Here is a 16,644-nt window from a genome sequence, read left to right on the forward strand (position 1 = left end):
GACACATGACAAGAATCGGTGACTGTGGTCATTCGCAACCCTGAGTAGCGCTACCTTAATAGAGATCAGAGGGTTACATGAGGATTGGTTAAGGTGGAGGGAAAAAAAGGCACTTCAGAGCTACCCTCCACAGGGAGGGCAGCTTTGCTCTGCAAAAAATCACCTCAGACAGAGATGCAAATGACTTCGGACATCACACAACATAAGTGTCCACTAGGTGGGGTGGTGGGTTTGGGACTATCCACACTTCAGTTCCTGCAGCCACGATAAGCAGCGCACGTCACTTCAGTCTGAACAGGGGGGTGAGGTCGTTGAGGTTTGGAGTGTGCAGACTCCTGGAACAATTCTTCGGCCTTCACAGCCCGAAGTCCCTCCCAGGCTGGGATAGGAGACAGAGTTGCCATAGCGATGGCATTCCACATTTCTTCTGAGGGGGGAGTATTTGTTGGAGCCTTACAGGCTCAAGGGCACCAGATTCAGATTAGAAATTGTTTTGGGGCCAAACAGAGATAATTTCCTCTCTGTCTTAGAGTTCCTTGGTCCTCAACCTCTCAAAATCCCAAAAATAGCGTACATTAATCTATCCCAATCCGTGCTGATTCGTCCACTTTCTCCTTGATGGCATCCATCTTTTGTGCCAAAGCATGAATCTCGGCCAAAGTCCCAAGCTTACGATTCATCTCGACAACTATGGGAGCCTGTGAATTCACAGCGCGGTGCAAACCATCTCTGAGCTCTGGGAGCAAGCCAATATTCCTCAACAGCTCGTTAATTTTCCGGTAAGCCAGGTAGCCTCCTAGGCCAATGAGCAGGAAACCTGACACCAACACCACGAATATCCACACGTCTTCAGAATCCTCTACAGACAGCTGAGATAAACAGATCAAGTTCCAATGTTTCCAGGAGTCCATGATGTGTCCAACTGGGTCTGTCCCAGAGGGGCCCTTTCTCCCGTTCTCATAGTTGAAAAAATTTTATCAGTCGCGTTGAGTGACTAACCGACCAGGTCCATTTTAGTCATTTCAGTTTCCAGTTTCCAGAAAAAATGCAGAAGCAGCCGTGCACCAGCACAGAGACAAAGAGCCTTGAGGGTAAGATAGGAGGAGAGGGAAAAAAAAGTGTCTGCATTCCCCAAGAGCCGGAAGAAGGAATGTGTCAGTTTTGAAGTAGTCACTCCTTTGTTGCCCAGACGGTGTTTGGGATAATTGTCATATGGTAGATCCAGCTACATTTCAACTTCAATGCTCTCACTGATGGAAGGAGGCTTTTGCCCAAAATCTCATGATACATGGCCGCCATTTGCCAGCATTTGTAATTGGACACCGGCTAATAAAACGCAGTAGCATTTTGTAATGATCCTATGCCAGTATTAGGAGCAACCTGAACCTATAACAAGCCATGGCATTGTTTACTCTAATATTGGGTAAAGAAGGCTAGCAATGCTAACAGCAGGGCTATTTATTTAAGTTTTTAGCTTATAGCACTGGTGCTATGAAGGTTGTAGGTTTTGTAGGACAGAAGACAAAGCTGTAGCACCAGCATTCTGTTACAATCTCTATAAACCATAAGTAGCTGACAAACCAACTAATGCATATAATAAAAACACAGTAACAGCAACCACCAAAGCAATTTCCTATCGTGAGTCTCGCTCACATAGTTAGCAATAAAGCTTATTCTGTAATATCTGCAGGCATGTTTATTTGTCAGTGTAATTTCAAAAAGAACATTTTCATTTATTGTGTTTCGTTCTGGTGCAGGTTGGGTTTTTGTTTCTTCTTGTTTGCATGGTTTGTTTTTCTGTTGAAATAGGGCTGCAGCCATCGAATATTTTAGTGTTTGATTATTCAATTGAATTCAGTTAGTCAAATATTCCATTTGACATTTCAAGTGAAACGAGACTGTGCTCTGCTGCTACAAAAATTTAATAAAACAACAAAATTATGAGGCTGAAATGTCAGACTCTTAAAAGGCTCACTAACATGTATTATCTGGTATTTATAGTCATTTTACATTTATATCACTCATCCTAGTCTAAATTACATATCTAAATACATCCACAGTTAAACTGCGATTAGTAGAATTTCATGTATTTCACTAACATGTTCAGTAGTAAGCTACTGGAATGACAACATTTAGTTTCTACTAGTAATAATGTGATAGTGGCATATCTGTTGTGTATGGGTAAGCAATGGTGATGTACCGACATGGACGTAATTTTTTTTTTTGGGGGGGGGGACATGCCCCCCCTCACACACACACACACACACACTTTTTCCAAAGTGAAGTTTTGACCCCTGCACTTTTTAAAACAATATTACGCTATATTAAATTGACACTAGTTGAGCTCTAGGACCAAGCGGAAAACAACCGTTTGTGTTGAAGCCTGTTTCCCATTAGAGCATAAGTAAAGATATTGAAATTGATTTTAGGCTATATCGCCTAGCCCTACAGCATTTTATCGGCTTTGTAGGCCAATCAAGTCGTTTTGTTCATTTAGTGGGTGGGATAATGCAACGGAGTGGAAAAAGATGGTGACGGCTCATTTGAAATTGCTTTTACATCAATTTAGGATTTTTTGGACTTGGGCCTTGTTAGAATCATGAGCAGATACAATGTATGTTTTAAGTCTTTTATTTAGAAAAAGGATGTATTTTTGCCTTCTTCAACAGCGGACTGCCTCGTTGACCAACATCCATTGAGGTGAGTATGTCATGTTTTTTTTTTTTGTCCAGTAGCATGCGGATATCGTTTGAAAGACAAAGGTAGAACCCGCCTCACCACCGAGAGCCGTCAATGGAATGTTATTTAGACTAGCTTGTCAGGCTAACGTAGGTGGTAACTACTATGGAACTCAGAACGGTATTAAGAGAGTTACTTTTGTGTTATGAAAACAGACTGCAGTAACCAAATTCGACCACAGGGTGTCTTTCTTACTTCATTCTTACATAATGTACCTTTAAGCAGAGGAATCCTTTGAGAGATTCAGGATTTTAATCCACTGGGACGCAGTGTGTTACTATTAGTAACAATTATTACTGTGATCCCAGCTCTCTTTGGGTCTTTGGCCAGTTCCCCCCATGTAGTTCTGGGCTGGTTCCCCACCATTTTCAAGATAATTTGAACCCCAGGAGGTGAGATCTTGCATGGAACCCATCTCAAGGGAGATTATCACTGATCATGTATTTACTCTAGTTTCTAATAATAACTTTAACAGTTGAGTTTGCCTTACTAAACGTTTGTAGATTGGCTCATCCCAGTCTTGTGCAGGTGTACAATCATGTCTTGGGTGTTCTTAGACAGGTCTTGGCCATGGTGGATGTTGGAGTTTAACTGTCTGACAGGTGTCTTTTATACAGGTCCTTCTCAAAAAAATTGCATATTGTGATAAAGTTCATTATTTTCTGTAATGTACTGATAAACATTAAACTTTGATATATATTAGATTCATTACACACAACTGAAGTAGTTCAAGCCTTTTATTGTTTCTAATATTGATGATTTTGGCATACAGCTCATGAAAACCCAAAATTCCTATCTCAAAAAATTAGCATATCATGAAAAGGTTCTTTAAACAAGCTATTAACCTAATCATCGGAATCAACTAATTAACTCTAAACACCTGCAAAAGATTCCTGAGGCTTTTAAAAACTCCCAGCCTGATTCATTACTCAAAACCGCAATCATGGGTAAGACTGCCGACCTGACTGCTGTCCAGAAGGCCATCATTGACACCCTCAAGCAAGAGGGTGAGACACAGAAAGAAATTTCTGAACGAATAGGCTGTTCCCAGAGTGCTGTATCAAGGCACCTCAGTGGGAAGTCTGTGGGAAGAAAACTGTGGCAGAAAACGCTGCACAACGAGAAGAGGTGACTGGATCCTGAGGAAGATTGTGGAGAAGGACCAATGCCAGACCTTGGGGGACCTGCGGAAGCAGTGGACTGAGTCTGGAGTAGAAACATCCAGAGCTAGAGTGTGCAGGAAATGGGCAACAGGTGCCGTATTACCCGGGTCAAGCCACTTTTGAACCAGAAACAGCGGCAGAAGCGCCTGACCTGAGCTAAAGAGAAGCAGCACTGGATTGTTGCTCAGTGGTCCAAAGTACTTTTTTCGGATGAAAGCAAATTTTGCATGTCATTCAGAAATCAAGGTGCCAGAGTCTGGAGGAAGACTGGGCAGAGGGAAATGCCAAAATGCCTGAAGTCCAGTGTCAAGTACCCACAGTCAGTGATGGTCTGGGGTGCCATGTCAGCTGCTGGTGTTGGTCCACTGTGTTTTATCAAGGGCAGGGTCAATGCAGCTAGCTATCAGGAGATTTTGGAGCACTTCATGCTTCCATCCGCTGAAAAGCTTTATGGAGATGAATATTACATTTTTCAGCACAACCTGGCACCTGCTTACAGTGCCAAAACCACTGCTAAATGGTTTACTGACCATGGTGTTACTTTGGCCTGCCAACTCTCCTGACCTGAACCCCAGAGAGAATCTGTGGGATATTGTGAAGAGAAAGTTGAGAGACGCAAGACCCAACACTCTGGATGACCTTAAGGCCTCTATTGAAACGTCCTGGGCCTCCATAACTCCTCAGCAGTGCCACAGGCTGATTACCTCCATGCCACGCCGCATTGAGGCAGTCATTTCTGCAAAAGGATTCCCGACCAAGTGTTGAGTGCATGACTGAACATAATTATTTGAAAGTTGACTTTTTTGTATTAAAATCACTTTTCTTTTATTGGTCGGATGAAATATGCTAATTTTTTGAGATAGGAATTTTGGGTTTTCATGAGCTGTATGCCAAAATCATCAATATTAGAAACAATAAAAGGCTTGAACTACTTCAGTTGTGTGTAATGAATCTAATATATATGAAAGTCTAATGTTTATCAGTACATTACAGACAATAATGAACTTTATCACAATATGCTATTTTTTTTGGAAGGACCTATACACGTAACAAGTGGAGGATAGAAGAGCTTCTTAAAGAAGTAACAAGTATGTGAGGGCCATAATTCTTGCTTGTTTGTGGGTGCTAAGTACTTATTTTCTGCACTAGTATACAAATAAATTAAGGGTCTCTTTATTAACGTTTCTTAGTGCATTATTAAGCATTAATAAACCATTTTAAAGTGTTAACAGCCACTTTTATGCATTACATAGCATTACCAAACATATTATTTAATGAATTATTAAGCAGTTACTAATGTCTATTACTGAACCTTACTAATGAAGTACTAAGCTTTTTTGACCCTTATTGTAAAGTGTAAACATGTATGCATTTATAAACACTTTTTAAATGCTTAATAGATGCCTAAGCATTACTTAAGCATTACTTAACCATAATTAATCATTACTGAATGAATTTTGGACCCTTAGGTTCAGTAATAGACATTAGTTAACTGCTTAATATTGCATTAAATAATATGTTTAGTAATGCTATGTAATGCATAAAAGCAGTTGTTAACATTTTATGTAATGGTTTATTAATGCTTAATAATGCAACATTAATAAAGGGACCCTTATTGTAAAGTGTCACCAATAATTTCTTTTAAAATCCTCCAGTGATTTCCTGGAGGTCTTTTTCTTTACATTCTGTTTCTCACAGTTGAAGTATGCCATGTGATTAAAAATATAGACCTCTCTCATCCTTTTAAGTGGGACAACTGACTGCCAAACACTTTTTGCCCAACTGTACTTCCTTTGTATACCACTACTTCAAAAGTGTTTTATATGTGCAGGGTCCAATCACTTCTCTGGATTAAACAAATGAAGATGGCAGTGCTCAGAGAGATCCACCAGATGAATATTTTCCTGTCTTTTAAATGTGGAAAGCATAGTTTAGAGAAATGTTTTTCAGCAGTAAAAGAGATTTAGGGCACAGATTTTACTTCCTGCCATCCTCATGTGGTTGAGAATGTTGCATCAGGTTGTTAAATATTGTTGAAGTTCTGCGGTGAGAGTTTGGATCCATACTTACTGGATGAGCTCTTCTTCTCGGCAAGCCAGCAGCAGAAGTTTCTTCTGGCTCGGTCATGGAACACATTCCTGTACTGTGGCAAGTTTTGAGGTGCAATAACAGCTTTTGGTGAGCCTGATTAAGAAGATAACATGGAAATTCAGAGGAAAATTGACTAAATGAGGAAATTCTGCTCCATGTAGGACTTACTTATTGCTTGCACATTGAAAGGAATGGGATCATTCGCTCCACTTTCAGTAAGAGGAGGCAACAGGCAGATCTTGTTCAGAGCATGTTCATTTTCATGTTTTTCACACACTAAGGAACATCATAAAGACACTGAAAATTCACATTTACCTTCTTTTCCAAATGCAGACTTTTCTTTTTATCTTGTCCCAAACATTTTCACAAACCTGAATCTTTCAACAGAACAGCTGGACGGTATATGTAAGATAATTTGGAACCTGGAAGGAAACAACTGAGCGTTGTGAGGTGCGAATCATGCAACCTTAAGGATTTTTATCAGCTTCTGGAATAATCTGTTTACAACTCTTATCACGGTTTTTATTCTGCTCCAGTGATCTGTCTGGAGGTTAGGGAACATGACCGGGTGACTTTTCAGCCAAAACATCTTTCTGATGGAAGGGAACAGAAAATAAACAAATAAATGATGAAAGCTAGATGCTACATCTGAGTGAGGCACAGCAAAAGCTCTCTGGGACGTACAGCTCTCTCCTGAAATGACCAGAATCCCCGGTTTTTCTCTTTGTTCCTGATGATACCACACTCAACTCATCCCACACACTTAAAGATGTGTTGTGTTTCTCGGTTGCATAGCAACAAACCTGGCAGTGGTGCTAGTGCTGCACAAACTGGAGCCAGCTATAATTTCAGGAAGTGACAAGTGAACATGTACGGAGCATCCTTGTGCAGTCTGAGCGTTCAAGTCAGTGTTAATTTAGATGTTGTTGAGCAGACACAAGGGCTTCATTTATAATACGTGACATTTTTACCCTTTTTAAGAGAAATCTTAATCCTCCCACTGTCCTAATGGGTGTGACCCCGCGAGGAAAGGTGACCATTGAGCAGGGTTGATGGTTTATCCCTTGGGGTCCATATGGCAGGGGTGAGGAGCACCACCTCAACCCTGCCACGTCACACCCATTAGGACAGTGGGAGGGTTAATGCTTTAAGTATTTTCTAAACTGTGACTGTCATGCACTTATTAACAATTCTAGAGATAAAACCATACAACAATTAAAAAATTTAAACTATAATATACAATAATTTTAAATTTATGAGTCAGAGTTAAATTTGGCCTTACATCAAATACCTGTTATGGATCTTTTGTTTGAGAAAACATTTTAAAGTTTGTGCTTTTTTTAATGGAACAAGCAAATAAAGACAAACAATTAACTTCAAAAACCTTTATAAGCTGCAAAAAATATAGCTTAACATTTATTCATCTTTAAAAAATCATGAAAAAAGTATTTCAGATACAACAGAAATGTGTAGATAAAAATCTGAATGACAGAAGAAGAAACCAATCAGCAAACAAGTTCTTTGCTCAAAGAGTTTCATTGTAAGACAAAATATTTCCCAGTTGCAGCATATTCCACTCTCAAATCGATTTTAAACGTTTGCATATGAAAAGCCATGCATTTGTTTTGAGACACTAAATATTGGGCAAAAATGTTATGTTGAATTAGAGGAAAGTTTACTTCAGCTGCTCACTGGATCTGACAGACAGCAAGTCAAAGTGAGCTTTCTTCACAGCAAATAGTCTTTCTAACATTTAATCTAATTTTACAAGTTCCTTTGATTATTTGCTGCTGGCAGGAGCATTTCAGCATGTCTGACTTCATGCCTCTTTTTCCTCCTGGTCTTGGATCCTCTCTAGCAGATGCTGCTCCACTCGCCGGTTCATGCGCTGGAGATCTTTATCAAAGCTGGGCTGATCTTCAAGTTCCTCGTAAAGTGTGTGTATGATTTCCAACCTTCTGTAGTCTTCTGGTCGAACCAGGCGTCGAACAACGTGAAGAGCTCGAGTCTTCAGACTGTCAACTGTAACATGTCAAAAGAAATGTTAAGAGGAATCTGCTGGATTATAACTAAGAAAACCCCATTCTTACATTGAGGTTTTTGAGTGAGAAATTTTTAATAGATAAAAATGTATTACATATTTTCAAAATTACCGTTATTCTTAGAAAACAGTATTTATTTATCAAAATGTCACCCAGTTTTTGTAGCTTTGTTTTGAAGAAATGCATTTTTACTGATGGAGAGACGTTTCTTTTTCGTGTATTACGACTCTGATCAACAACAGTTTAGAAATCATGAAAAATGCAAAAATATTTCTTCTTATTGGGCAATCTAAAAATAGAATCAGACATTTACACGACACTTTTCCTTTGTCTCACCTGGTAAATTAATATCAACAAATACATCCCGTCTGTCTTCTGGTTTAGGAACAAACAACTCTTTGCTGTTGGCTCTCAAAGGCTCATCGGTGGCTGCATCTCTGAACATCCATGGATGTCCTGGGGAAGGAATAAAAAAGAATAAATCTAACATACAAAATATATAAATAAAATTACAATTTTACTAAAAGTAAAAACAAGATTAAACAAATGTGTTGCTATTTTCTACATTTTGAACAAACAGACATCTGCTCACCTACGTAGGTGGTTATTTGTCGCCCTTTACCTGGCTGTATGACATCGTAAGGTCGAGCCAGACCACGGTAATCTATCCACAAAGGCTTTACAACCCGAGGGCTGCGGTTACAAAACACGGCATTAACACGAATCTGACTGTTGATGGAGCGAACCAGGGGAAGAGGCTGCTCTTCCTCTTGAGGCATCGGTGCCGACTAACAAGAAATAAATAGTACGAGGAGAAATGTTAGCTCAGCGGCTAACTCGCTAGCAGCTAACTAAATAAATTCTTAGTTATTAACGTCATAAGGTCATTAATATAAAGCCAGACACATCGAACTATTCTTCGGGTGACTTTACGAGGTGTAAAGTACGAAAAACAAACAACTAATTACCACGTTTGCTATGAAAAATATTTCTGCCCCTAGCTTCTACTCCGTTCGTTTACAGTCAGACTTCCGGTAAAGACACAATGTGATTGGTTTAGATACATGTCACGTGATCTCAGGCACAAAACAAACGTGTTGTACGTCACAACTAGCCTAGTGATCTAGACCAAATTCTTGCTTTGCAAAGTTTAGAAATAATACATGTATTTAGTCTGGCTTGCCAGGCTACGTCACAACCACACCGAGTGTAAATGATAAATGACCCGCACTTGTAAAGCGCCTCTCTGAGTCAGGACTCCAAAGCGCTTTACACAGTGTATCATTCATCCATTCACACACATTCATACACTGGGGATGAGCTACGATGTAGCCACAGCTGCCCTGGGGCGCACTGACAGAGGCGAGGCTACCGAGCACAGGTGCCACCGGTCTCTCCGACCACCACCGGCAGCCAATGTGGGTTAAGTGTCTTGCCCAAGGACACAACAGCAGAATTCTCTGTCCGGAGCCGGGATCGAACCTGCAACCTTCCGATTACTGGACAACCCGCTAGGTGTAGGAAAAAATAGTAAATTTGTTATATTTTAGCTGTTTTATAAAAAAAAAATTCAGACTTCTTAGATACAGATGATCCGTTCATAATTTGTTTTTTATTCAATTTCCTTGAAATATTGAAACGAATATAAGGCTAATAAAAGTTAGTTATAAGGCTAATTCAGCCTCTCTGATTATATTAGCACAGTTATAATATTTTAATAGTGAATCTGCGTTATATTTATTATTAGCCAGTTTGTTGCAACTGTGAATCCACATTGAAGCTCCACTACAGGTTATTTTATGATTTCTAGAAGGGTTGAAATAGGAGACAAAAGAACGGAAAGGGTATGTTTGCAATAATCGTATCATTATCATCATTATATTTAATATCCTAATCATTTTCACCACATAAAGATTGCTAAATTTAGCATCTAGTATGTCCATATTATTAAAGCGTAGGACTGGGCAATAAATCAGAAATGTATCATCGAAATTCTTGACTCATATCCAGGTTATTTTTCCCACGTGAATGTAAAATGTGATAAATAACAATAAATTTGATCATTAAAAAAATGAAAAGATGTGTGTAGTTTGGCAACATTCATGTCCCTTTCAAAGGTTGTACCACCTTGAATCACATCCACAACTTTTGTTTCTGCGCATACCTTATCGTCCATTTATCATTATCAGGTGAAATCCTCAATATATAGTGACGTTGATTGTAGGTCATATCGCCCAGCCCCAAAGCTGTATTAAAATGAAGCTGGTGTGAATGAAATTAGATCTAGGAATATTCAATACAGCTGTTTATCAATTTGAGGATCATTCAGTTTGCAGATTAATCAAATAGCTGTAAATAAGCAGTCCCCATGACTGTGTCATTAGAAGCAGGGGTATGACATAACTATGAACTCCGCCCAACCTTTTCTTCGTATTAAAACTGGGAGTGCAGCAGAAGAGAGCAGAGAAAGAGCTGAAACCAAGCTGTTGTCCTCTTCAACTCCAGAATAAAGTTTGCGTTTTAAAGCTTGGCAGAACAGACTCTAGCGATAAAAAACAGTCTTAAAAGTAATCATATGATTTTTTATGTCGGGTTTTCCCATTGTTAGAAATTGTCTGCACTCATTAGAGAGTTTAGAATTAGACCACACATCTAAATTGTGACACGAGATCGAACAGCATGCGCGCTCTGAATGACAGCGATGCGGAGGATGCTCCGAGGGACGAGAGCCTGGCCAAGGTGGAGATCGCGCTGCTCAGCGTCATCTTCGTGACCGCAGCCATCCTCAACACCGCGCTGCTGTTGGTTCTCTGGAAGCAGCGGAAGCAGATGTCCAGAATGCGCGTCTTCGTGTTCCACCTGTGCCTGGCGGACCTGGTGGTGGCTTTTTTCCAGGTGTGTCCGCAGCTCATTTGGGACATCACCGACAGGTTCGTTGGGCCTGACTTGGTGTGCCGCCTTGTGAAGTACCTGCAAGTCCTGGGCATGTTCTCATCGACCTATATGATCGTGGTGATGACGGTAGACAGACACCAAGCCGTCTGTAACCCCATGGTGAAATTTCAGCGGAGGCGCGCGAGACTAAATCTCCCCGTGTGCGTGGCGTGGGGGCTGTCTCTGCTGGGCAGCCTGCCGCAGATTTTTATTTTCTCTGAGGTAGAGGTTGCACCCGGAGTCTTTGACTGCTGGGCTGAGTTCATCCAGCCGTGGGGGCTGCAGACCTACATCACCTGGACCACGCTGGTCATCTTCATTCTACCTGTTGCCACAATTCTTGTTTGCCAAGTGCGCATCTGCCAAGCCATCCAGACCAACCTAAAGAAAAAGACTCACAAGCAGGGGAGCGTGGGTGTCTCGCTGTCCTGCAGAGCCAGTGGGGTGGCTGGCATATCCAGAGCCAGGGTAAAGACGCTGAAGATGTCTGTGGTCATCGTGATGGCTTACATCATCTGCTGGGCTCCGTTCTTCACTGTCCAGCTGTGGTCTGTCTGGGACAGGAATGCTCCTACGGAGAGTGAGTTCCTTCGTATTTCAAATTTTTTCTATACAATAAACCAGATTGTTATTTTTATTAATTTTTTGTAGTCTGAACTTTTACGCGCAAACGCCTCATGCGCTTTTACGCACAAGTAGCTTAATGGATAACACTTATTTGTTCTTCTGTTATTCCAGCTGCGCCCTTCACCATCCTCATGCTGCTGGCCAGCCTGAACAGCTGCGCCAATCCCTGCATTTATCTCCTGTTCAGTGATCAGTTTCCAAAGAATCTGGTGACCTTTCTATGCAGTCGGCGACTTTCCGACCGTAGAGACTCAACTCACGACGAAGCCACGCTTGTCAGCACTCTGTATATGAGCCTCAGAAATGTCTCAGAGTCAAAGTGAACCCCCCCCCCCCTCCCAGGGAACGTGTGGATCCGTGCGCAACGAAAGGTGGGGAAGGTGGTTCACCTGCAGGTGTTTGTGTCAAAAATCGGTTTTCACAAGTAAACAATGTGAGAAAAGTTGCCAGAAAAAGGAGATCTTTCTTTGGACTCTCTGGAGCGTGTCATCAAGACTCTGTAAAGAGCAAATGGGTCTCAAATCACCAACTCAGCACATCATCTTGGCTGCAGAAAGGCAGGTTTTTTTTTGTTTTTTTTTTTAATTAAATAAAATAGTATTTCTGAATTTCATGGAGCTAAACTTGAATCCAAGAGTATTTCATCTTTTTTGTGCACGTGTTATTTAAAAATAATTTAAAAATATCAAATGGTACAATAAATTACGCTTTGCAGCTGACGTCACAGACGAGTGTGATTCAAAAAGGGTGTTACAGGAATAAAAATTAAAAATATCTGAATAGATTTAACAAAACATTATGACTAAACACAAACCTGCCTTTGCTTCTCTCTTTTCTGTGATCTGAAAATGTACATTTTGTCACCTGTTTTAAGGAGTCAACAGAACAAACGAGGATTAAATGTTCCCAAATTTGTCCCTTTATTAAAACTGGAAAAATTCCCCAAAATAAATCAGGAGCTAAACTGACATCTACAATTTCTGCTGTCGTTTTTCTTCTCTATCATCCAGACTTAGTCTGTGATGTCACACGTTATCTGCAGATCAGCAGAGTGATGAGGAATTTGAATGCAGTCATGGGCTGACAGAAATATTTCACTCACACATGCAAAAGGACATTTGTTTTGCACAGGTTGATTTAAATTTTGTTTCCAGGGTCATTTGGAAGTTAAAGAAAAAAATCTGTATGATTAAATTAGATTGTTAGTTCCTGTAATGATGACCCAATTAAGCAGCAGCATAAGTCCAAACGGACATGTTTTGTTATCTCCACAGAGGCCGGATAAATGTGATTTAATCGGAGCTATATTACCTCAGATCCAACTCGTTAGTGTGGAAAAAAATAAACTGATCAACACAAAGAGTGATTATTCCAAAGAATACAGAAGGAGGGTTCCAAATACTCTTTCCATTTTTGGAGAAGAGATGCAGACGGCGGAGGACGAAAGAAACCTGTAATTTACTTGGAGAATGGAAACTTACCATGGAAGATGATATCAGTATAATGTTATAAAAAGTGTTTGATGAAAAGGGAAGAGGTTGGATTTCTCTGTAGCCACGTTGGAGCGACCAGCAGAGACACTGTCTCAAAAAAAAATAAAAAAAAATAAGAGATGATCATAAAATACATTTGGCATTGTGCTCAGGACTGCTCTGATGTCCCTAGAGGAGATTTTTACTTTGTTTATGTTTATTTATTTGGCAGACGCTTTTATCCAAAGCGACTTACAATTTATAACCTAGGGCATGTTGTGATCTGTGGGGGAAACCGGAGTACCCGGAGGAAACCCACGCATGCATGGGGAGAACACGCAACTCCACGCAGAAAGGCCACAGCTGAGTTTCCAACCTGCGACCTTCGTGCTGCGAGGCAACAGTGCTAACAACTGCGCCACCATGCAACCCAGACTTTGATAGTCTCACTCATGGGGTCTCTGGTTTTTAGCTTTTAAATGTTTAATTAATTGTATCTTATTTATTTTGAGTTTTTAATCTACGTTTTAATATCTGGTCATTTTTGACTGTGTCCAGCACTTTGAACTATTCTGACCAGTGGTAGTAAAGCGCTTTATAAATGAAATGAAATGAAAAAAACTCCGATTTTAATACAACCGACGAATGGTGAAAATTCAGATTATTGGTAAATATTCTGAAAGTATTACAGTGTCAGGATTGAACCTGTTACAGTTTCTAATGCATTTTATTGTAGATGGATTAAATGAATAATTTCAGCAAAATTATGTCTGTAATGCCAATTTTTGAGAAAACCAGACCACTAGTTGTTCAGGTTTGTTTTTGTATGGTGTCCTCCAGCCCAGTAGGGGGCGCTGCTTGTTTCAACAGTTTAAACAAAAAGAAGACAAGAAGTACAAATTATTTTTCAGCAGGCAAACGACGCAGACACGCAGGCTTTATTTCGTTCTCCTTACTAATGCTTGTCCTGTAGTGGCTAGCATCTGTACGCAGGGTCCCCTGTATCGTTGAAGCCCGGCCTCTGTTTGTGTTTAGAGCTACCTCTTCACTTGAATAAGCTCTTCCGCCCGATCCCATGGCGGCTATCGACCCTTCATAAGAAGCGAGGCTGCTGGAGAAGCTTCAGGATTTATCCAGACTTGCCATCATGGCGAGGGTCAGCATAGAAACCCGACAGAAAGTGGTGAGCCTCCGGCAGCAAGGTCTCTCCCAGGCAAAGATCTCCAAGCAGACGGGCATCTCCAGAGGTGCCGTTCAGGCTCTCCTGCAGAAACACAAAAAAACGGGCCGGGTTGAGGACCGTAAACGCAGCGGCCGGCCGCGGAAGCTGAGCGGAGCGGACGAGCAGCACATCACCTCCCTACGGAGCCAGAAGATGTCCAGCAGCGACATCACATCGGAGCTGGCGGTGAGCCGCGGGACTCTGGTAGACCCCTCCACCGTCCGGAGGAGCCTGGCCAGGAGCGGACTCACCGGAAGACCCGCGGAGATAAAACAACTGAAATGCGATCAAAGCAGAGACGAGATAATCATCCAAGCAGAAACAGATGGTGACAGATTAGAGGAGGAGCTCTTGGCTGATGAGGTGGTGAAAACACTAGACTCTGTGTCTGCAGAGGGACTCAAGGAGGAGTGTGAGGAGAAGACATGTGAAGCATGATGGTTGGAACCTTTTGACCCAGCTGGGATGCATTTATGAAACATGATGATGATTACCTCCAACATGCAGTCCCTCCCAACCACAGATATTTATCTAATGACTGATGCAGCAGAGGTTATGCAGAACATCCTGGAGTCAGTCAGGGCTTACAGATAGAAGAAATGTAAACATGATGCAGAAATATATAAACTTACATATTCATAAGATAAATGTTGCTTTCGTCCAACGAGGTGGAAGAAGCAAACAAATAATTGCTCAAACTCAACGCAGAACTTATGTATTTGCTTCAAAACCTTCATCAGTTATTTTTTGGACAAAGGTCCAGCAAAAGGTCACAATGAAATTAAAGAACAAAAATCATGTTAATTAATGACATTACACGGTCATCACTATTCTTGTTAAGTACTGTAGATCAAGCTATGAAGATGAGTCAGGCTTTTTAGGATTGCTGAAATTCCATAAACACAAATGAGTATAGCTGATTTTGATTCATAATTACACAAAATGTCTCAAAATAAAACACAAGGCTCAAAGGGGTGTGAGGCTGCAGAGATGTAAAGTTGAGATTTCAATTTTTGTTTTTTATTAGTTTGTGTTCTCATTAAATAAGAACACGTTTTTATTTCTGTTCAGCATTTTTAAAACTCGTCTTAAGACCTATTCTTTTAGCTTAGCCTTTAACTCTTTGATACCGGTCTTTTTTATTGGGTTTTGTCTATTTTACATCATGGTGCAATTGTTTTATGATGTCCTTGTTATTGTCCCCTCTGTCCAGCACTTTGGTGAGCTCTTACACCTTGTTTAAAGTGTTCTAAAAGTAAACTGGTATGGTATAACATTTCTTAATTGATTTAAAAAGATTTTTAAAAAATTGGCCATTATTTGATAGAATCACTTCCAGAGATTTGACTCAATGTGAGTAAAACGTTACATAAAGTCAAATTATGTCCTCTCTCATCTTGTGATTGTCTTTGCAGCAGATCCTCTATAATTTACAGTTATGACGGATATCTGCACACACACACGTTCTCATGGATCTGCAGCTGCACACAAAGTTGCCAGATTTTTCTGAACTTCTACATATTTAGAAAATTGTTAACAGCAAATTTTTATGAATTTTTTTTTACTTTTCCAGTTAAATCTATGAAAAACACCGAACACATTTTAATCCCAATATATTCCCATAGATATATCAGCTGGAAACGAGTTAAACAGCAGATGATGGAAAGCATCCCCTATTTTCTTCTTTAATTTCCACAAATTGGACTGAAAACGAACAGAAAAGCAGCCAAAGAGAAGAGGAAAACTCAAAGAACCTCAATATTACATGAGTAAAAAAACTTTATATTTTCATAAGATTTTATTTAGTTAATATTTATATATTCTAACTGCAAAAAAGCCCCTAAATACTAATAAGTTCTCTGCAGGACCCACACAGCACGGTGGTGCATGTTGCATCTTCCCTAACAGTACTGGAGATGCTTTTCTCTCAGTGCACCCCCTCTGCTCCATCCATGTGCATCAGCATCAAACAAAAATGCACTATTATCACTTTGTATGCAGGAACATGAAAGTAACCCAACACAGTGCTGGAACAAGATGTGGAGATTAAACATCTCAAGGATGCTTCCATCTGCTTTAAGCACGTCACATCAGGCTTTTACTAAAACACGTTGGGAGAAAAATAAGACACTTTCCTTTCAGAAAACATAGAAGAAGATGCTGATGAGACAGAAAAAAACAGACCAGTCTCTGTTTGTAACCTGCATATTTATTGTACTCGATGATTCACTAAATGAGACAGAAAAACAAGCAAAGGCCTTCTGAGGAGCCAGGAAACTGATTTCCTCTGGAACATCCGTTTAATCGCTACAGTTGACTTAAAATTTACCAGCATGGATTCCCTGTTAGGTCCA

At 40.4% G+C, this 16,644-nt stretch overlaps 2 protein-coding genes across 2 annotated transcripts; one reads left to right on the forward strand and one right to left on the reverse strand.

The window, feature by feature from the left end:
• Positions 1-7,363: 7,363 nt before the first annotated feature.
• vhl (von Hippel-Lindau tumor suppressor) lies at positions 7,364-9,071 on the reverse strand. The gene is made up of 3 exons (XM_015959771.3): positions 8,628-9,071; positions 8,372-8,491; positions 7,364-8,015 (listed from the first exon to the last, which is right to left on the reverse strand). Exons 1-3 carry the CDS (start codon positions 8,812-8,814, stop codon positions 7,813-7,815), a joined length of 510 nt encoding a protein of 169 aa, XP_015815257.1. The 5' UTR covers positions 8,815-9,071; the 3' UTR covers positions 7,364-7,812.
• Positions 9,072-10,599: 1,528 nt separating this feature from the next.
• Positions 10,600-12,020, forward strand: LOC107385698 (arginine vasopressin receptor 2b, tandem duplicate, 1). The gene is made up of 2 exons (XM_015959770.3): positions 10,600-11,549; positions 11,708-12,020. Exons 1-2 carry the CDS (start codon positions 10,715-10,717, stop codon positions 11,917-11,919), a joined length of 1,047 nt encoding a protein of 348 aa, XP_015815256.1. The 5' UTR covers positions 10,600-10,714; the 3' UTR covers positions 11,920-12,020.
• The last annotated feature ends 4,624 nt before the right edge of the window (positions 12,021-16,644 follow it).

The sequence above is a fragment of the Nothobranchius furzeri genome, chromosome 3 (genome assembly GCF_043380555.1).
Source record: "Nothobranchius furzeri strain GRZ-AD chromosome 3, NfurGRZ-RIMD1, whole genome shotgun sequence".
Taxonomy (NCBI): Eukaryota; Metazoa; Chordata; class Actinopteri; order Cyprinodontiformes; family Nothobranchiidae; genus Nothobranchius; species Nothobranchius furzeri.

Coding starts and splice junctions, on each gene's coding strand:
- LOC107385698 (XM_015959770.3), top strand. CDS start 10,715: ATGCGCGCTCTGAATGACAGCGATGCGGAGGATGCTCCGAGGGACGAG. Junction 11,550..11,707: donor CAGGAATGCTCCTACGGAGA/GTGAGTTCCTTC, acceptor CTGTTATTCCAG/CTGCGCCCTTCACCATCCTC.
- vhl (XM_015959771.3), bottom strand. CDS start 8,814: ATGCCTCAAGAGGAAGAGCAGCCTCTTCCCCTGGTTCGCTCCATCAAC. Junction 8,492..8,627: donor ACAAATAACCACCTACGTAG/GTGAGCAGATGT, acceptor TTCCTTCCCCAG/GACATCCATGGATGTTCAGA. Junction 8,016..8,371: donor TGTTGATATTAATTTACCAG/GTGAGACAAAGG, acceptor GACATGTTACAG/TTGACAGTCTGAAGACTCGA.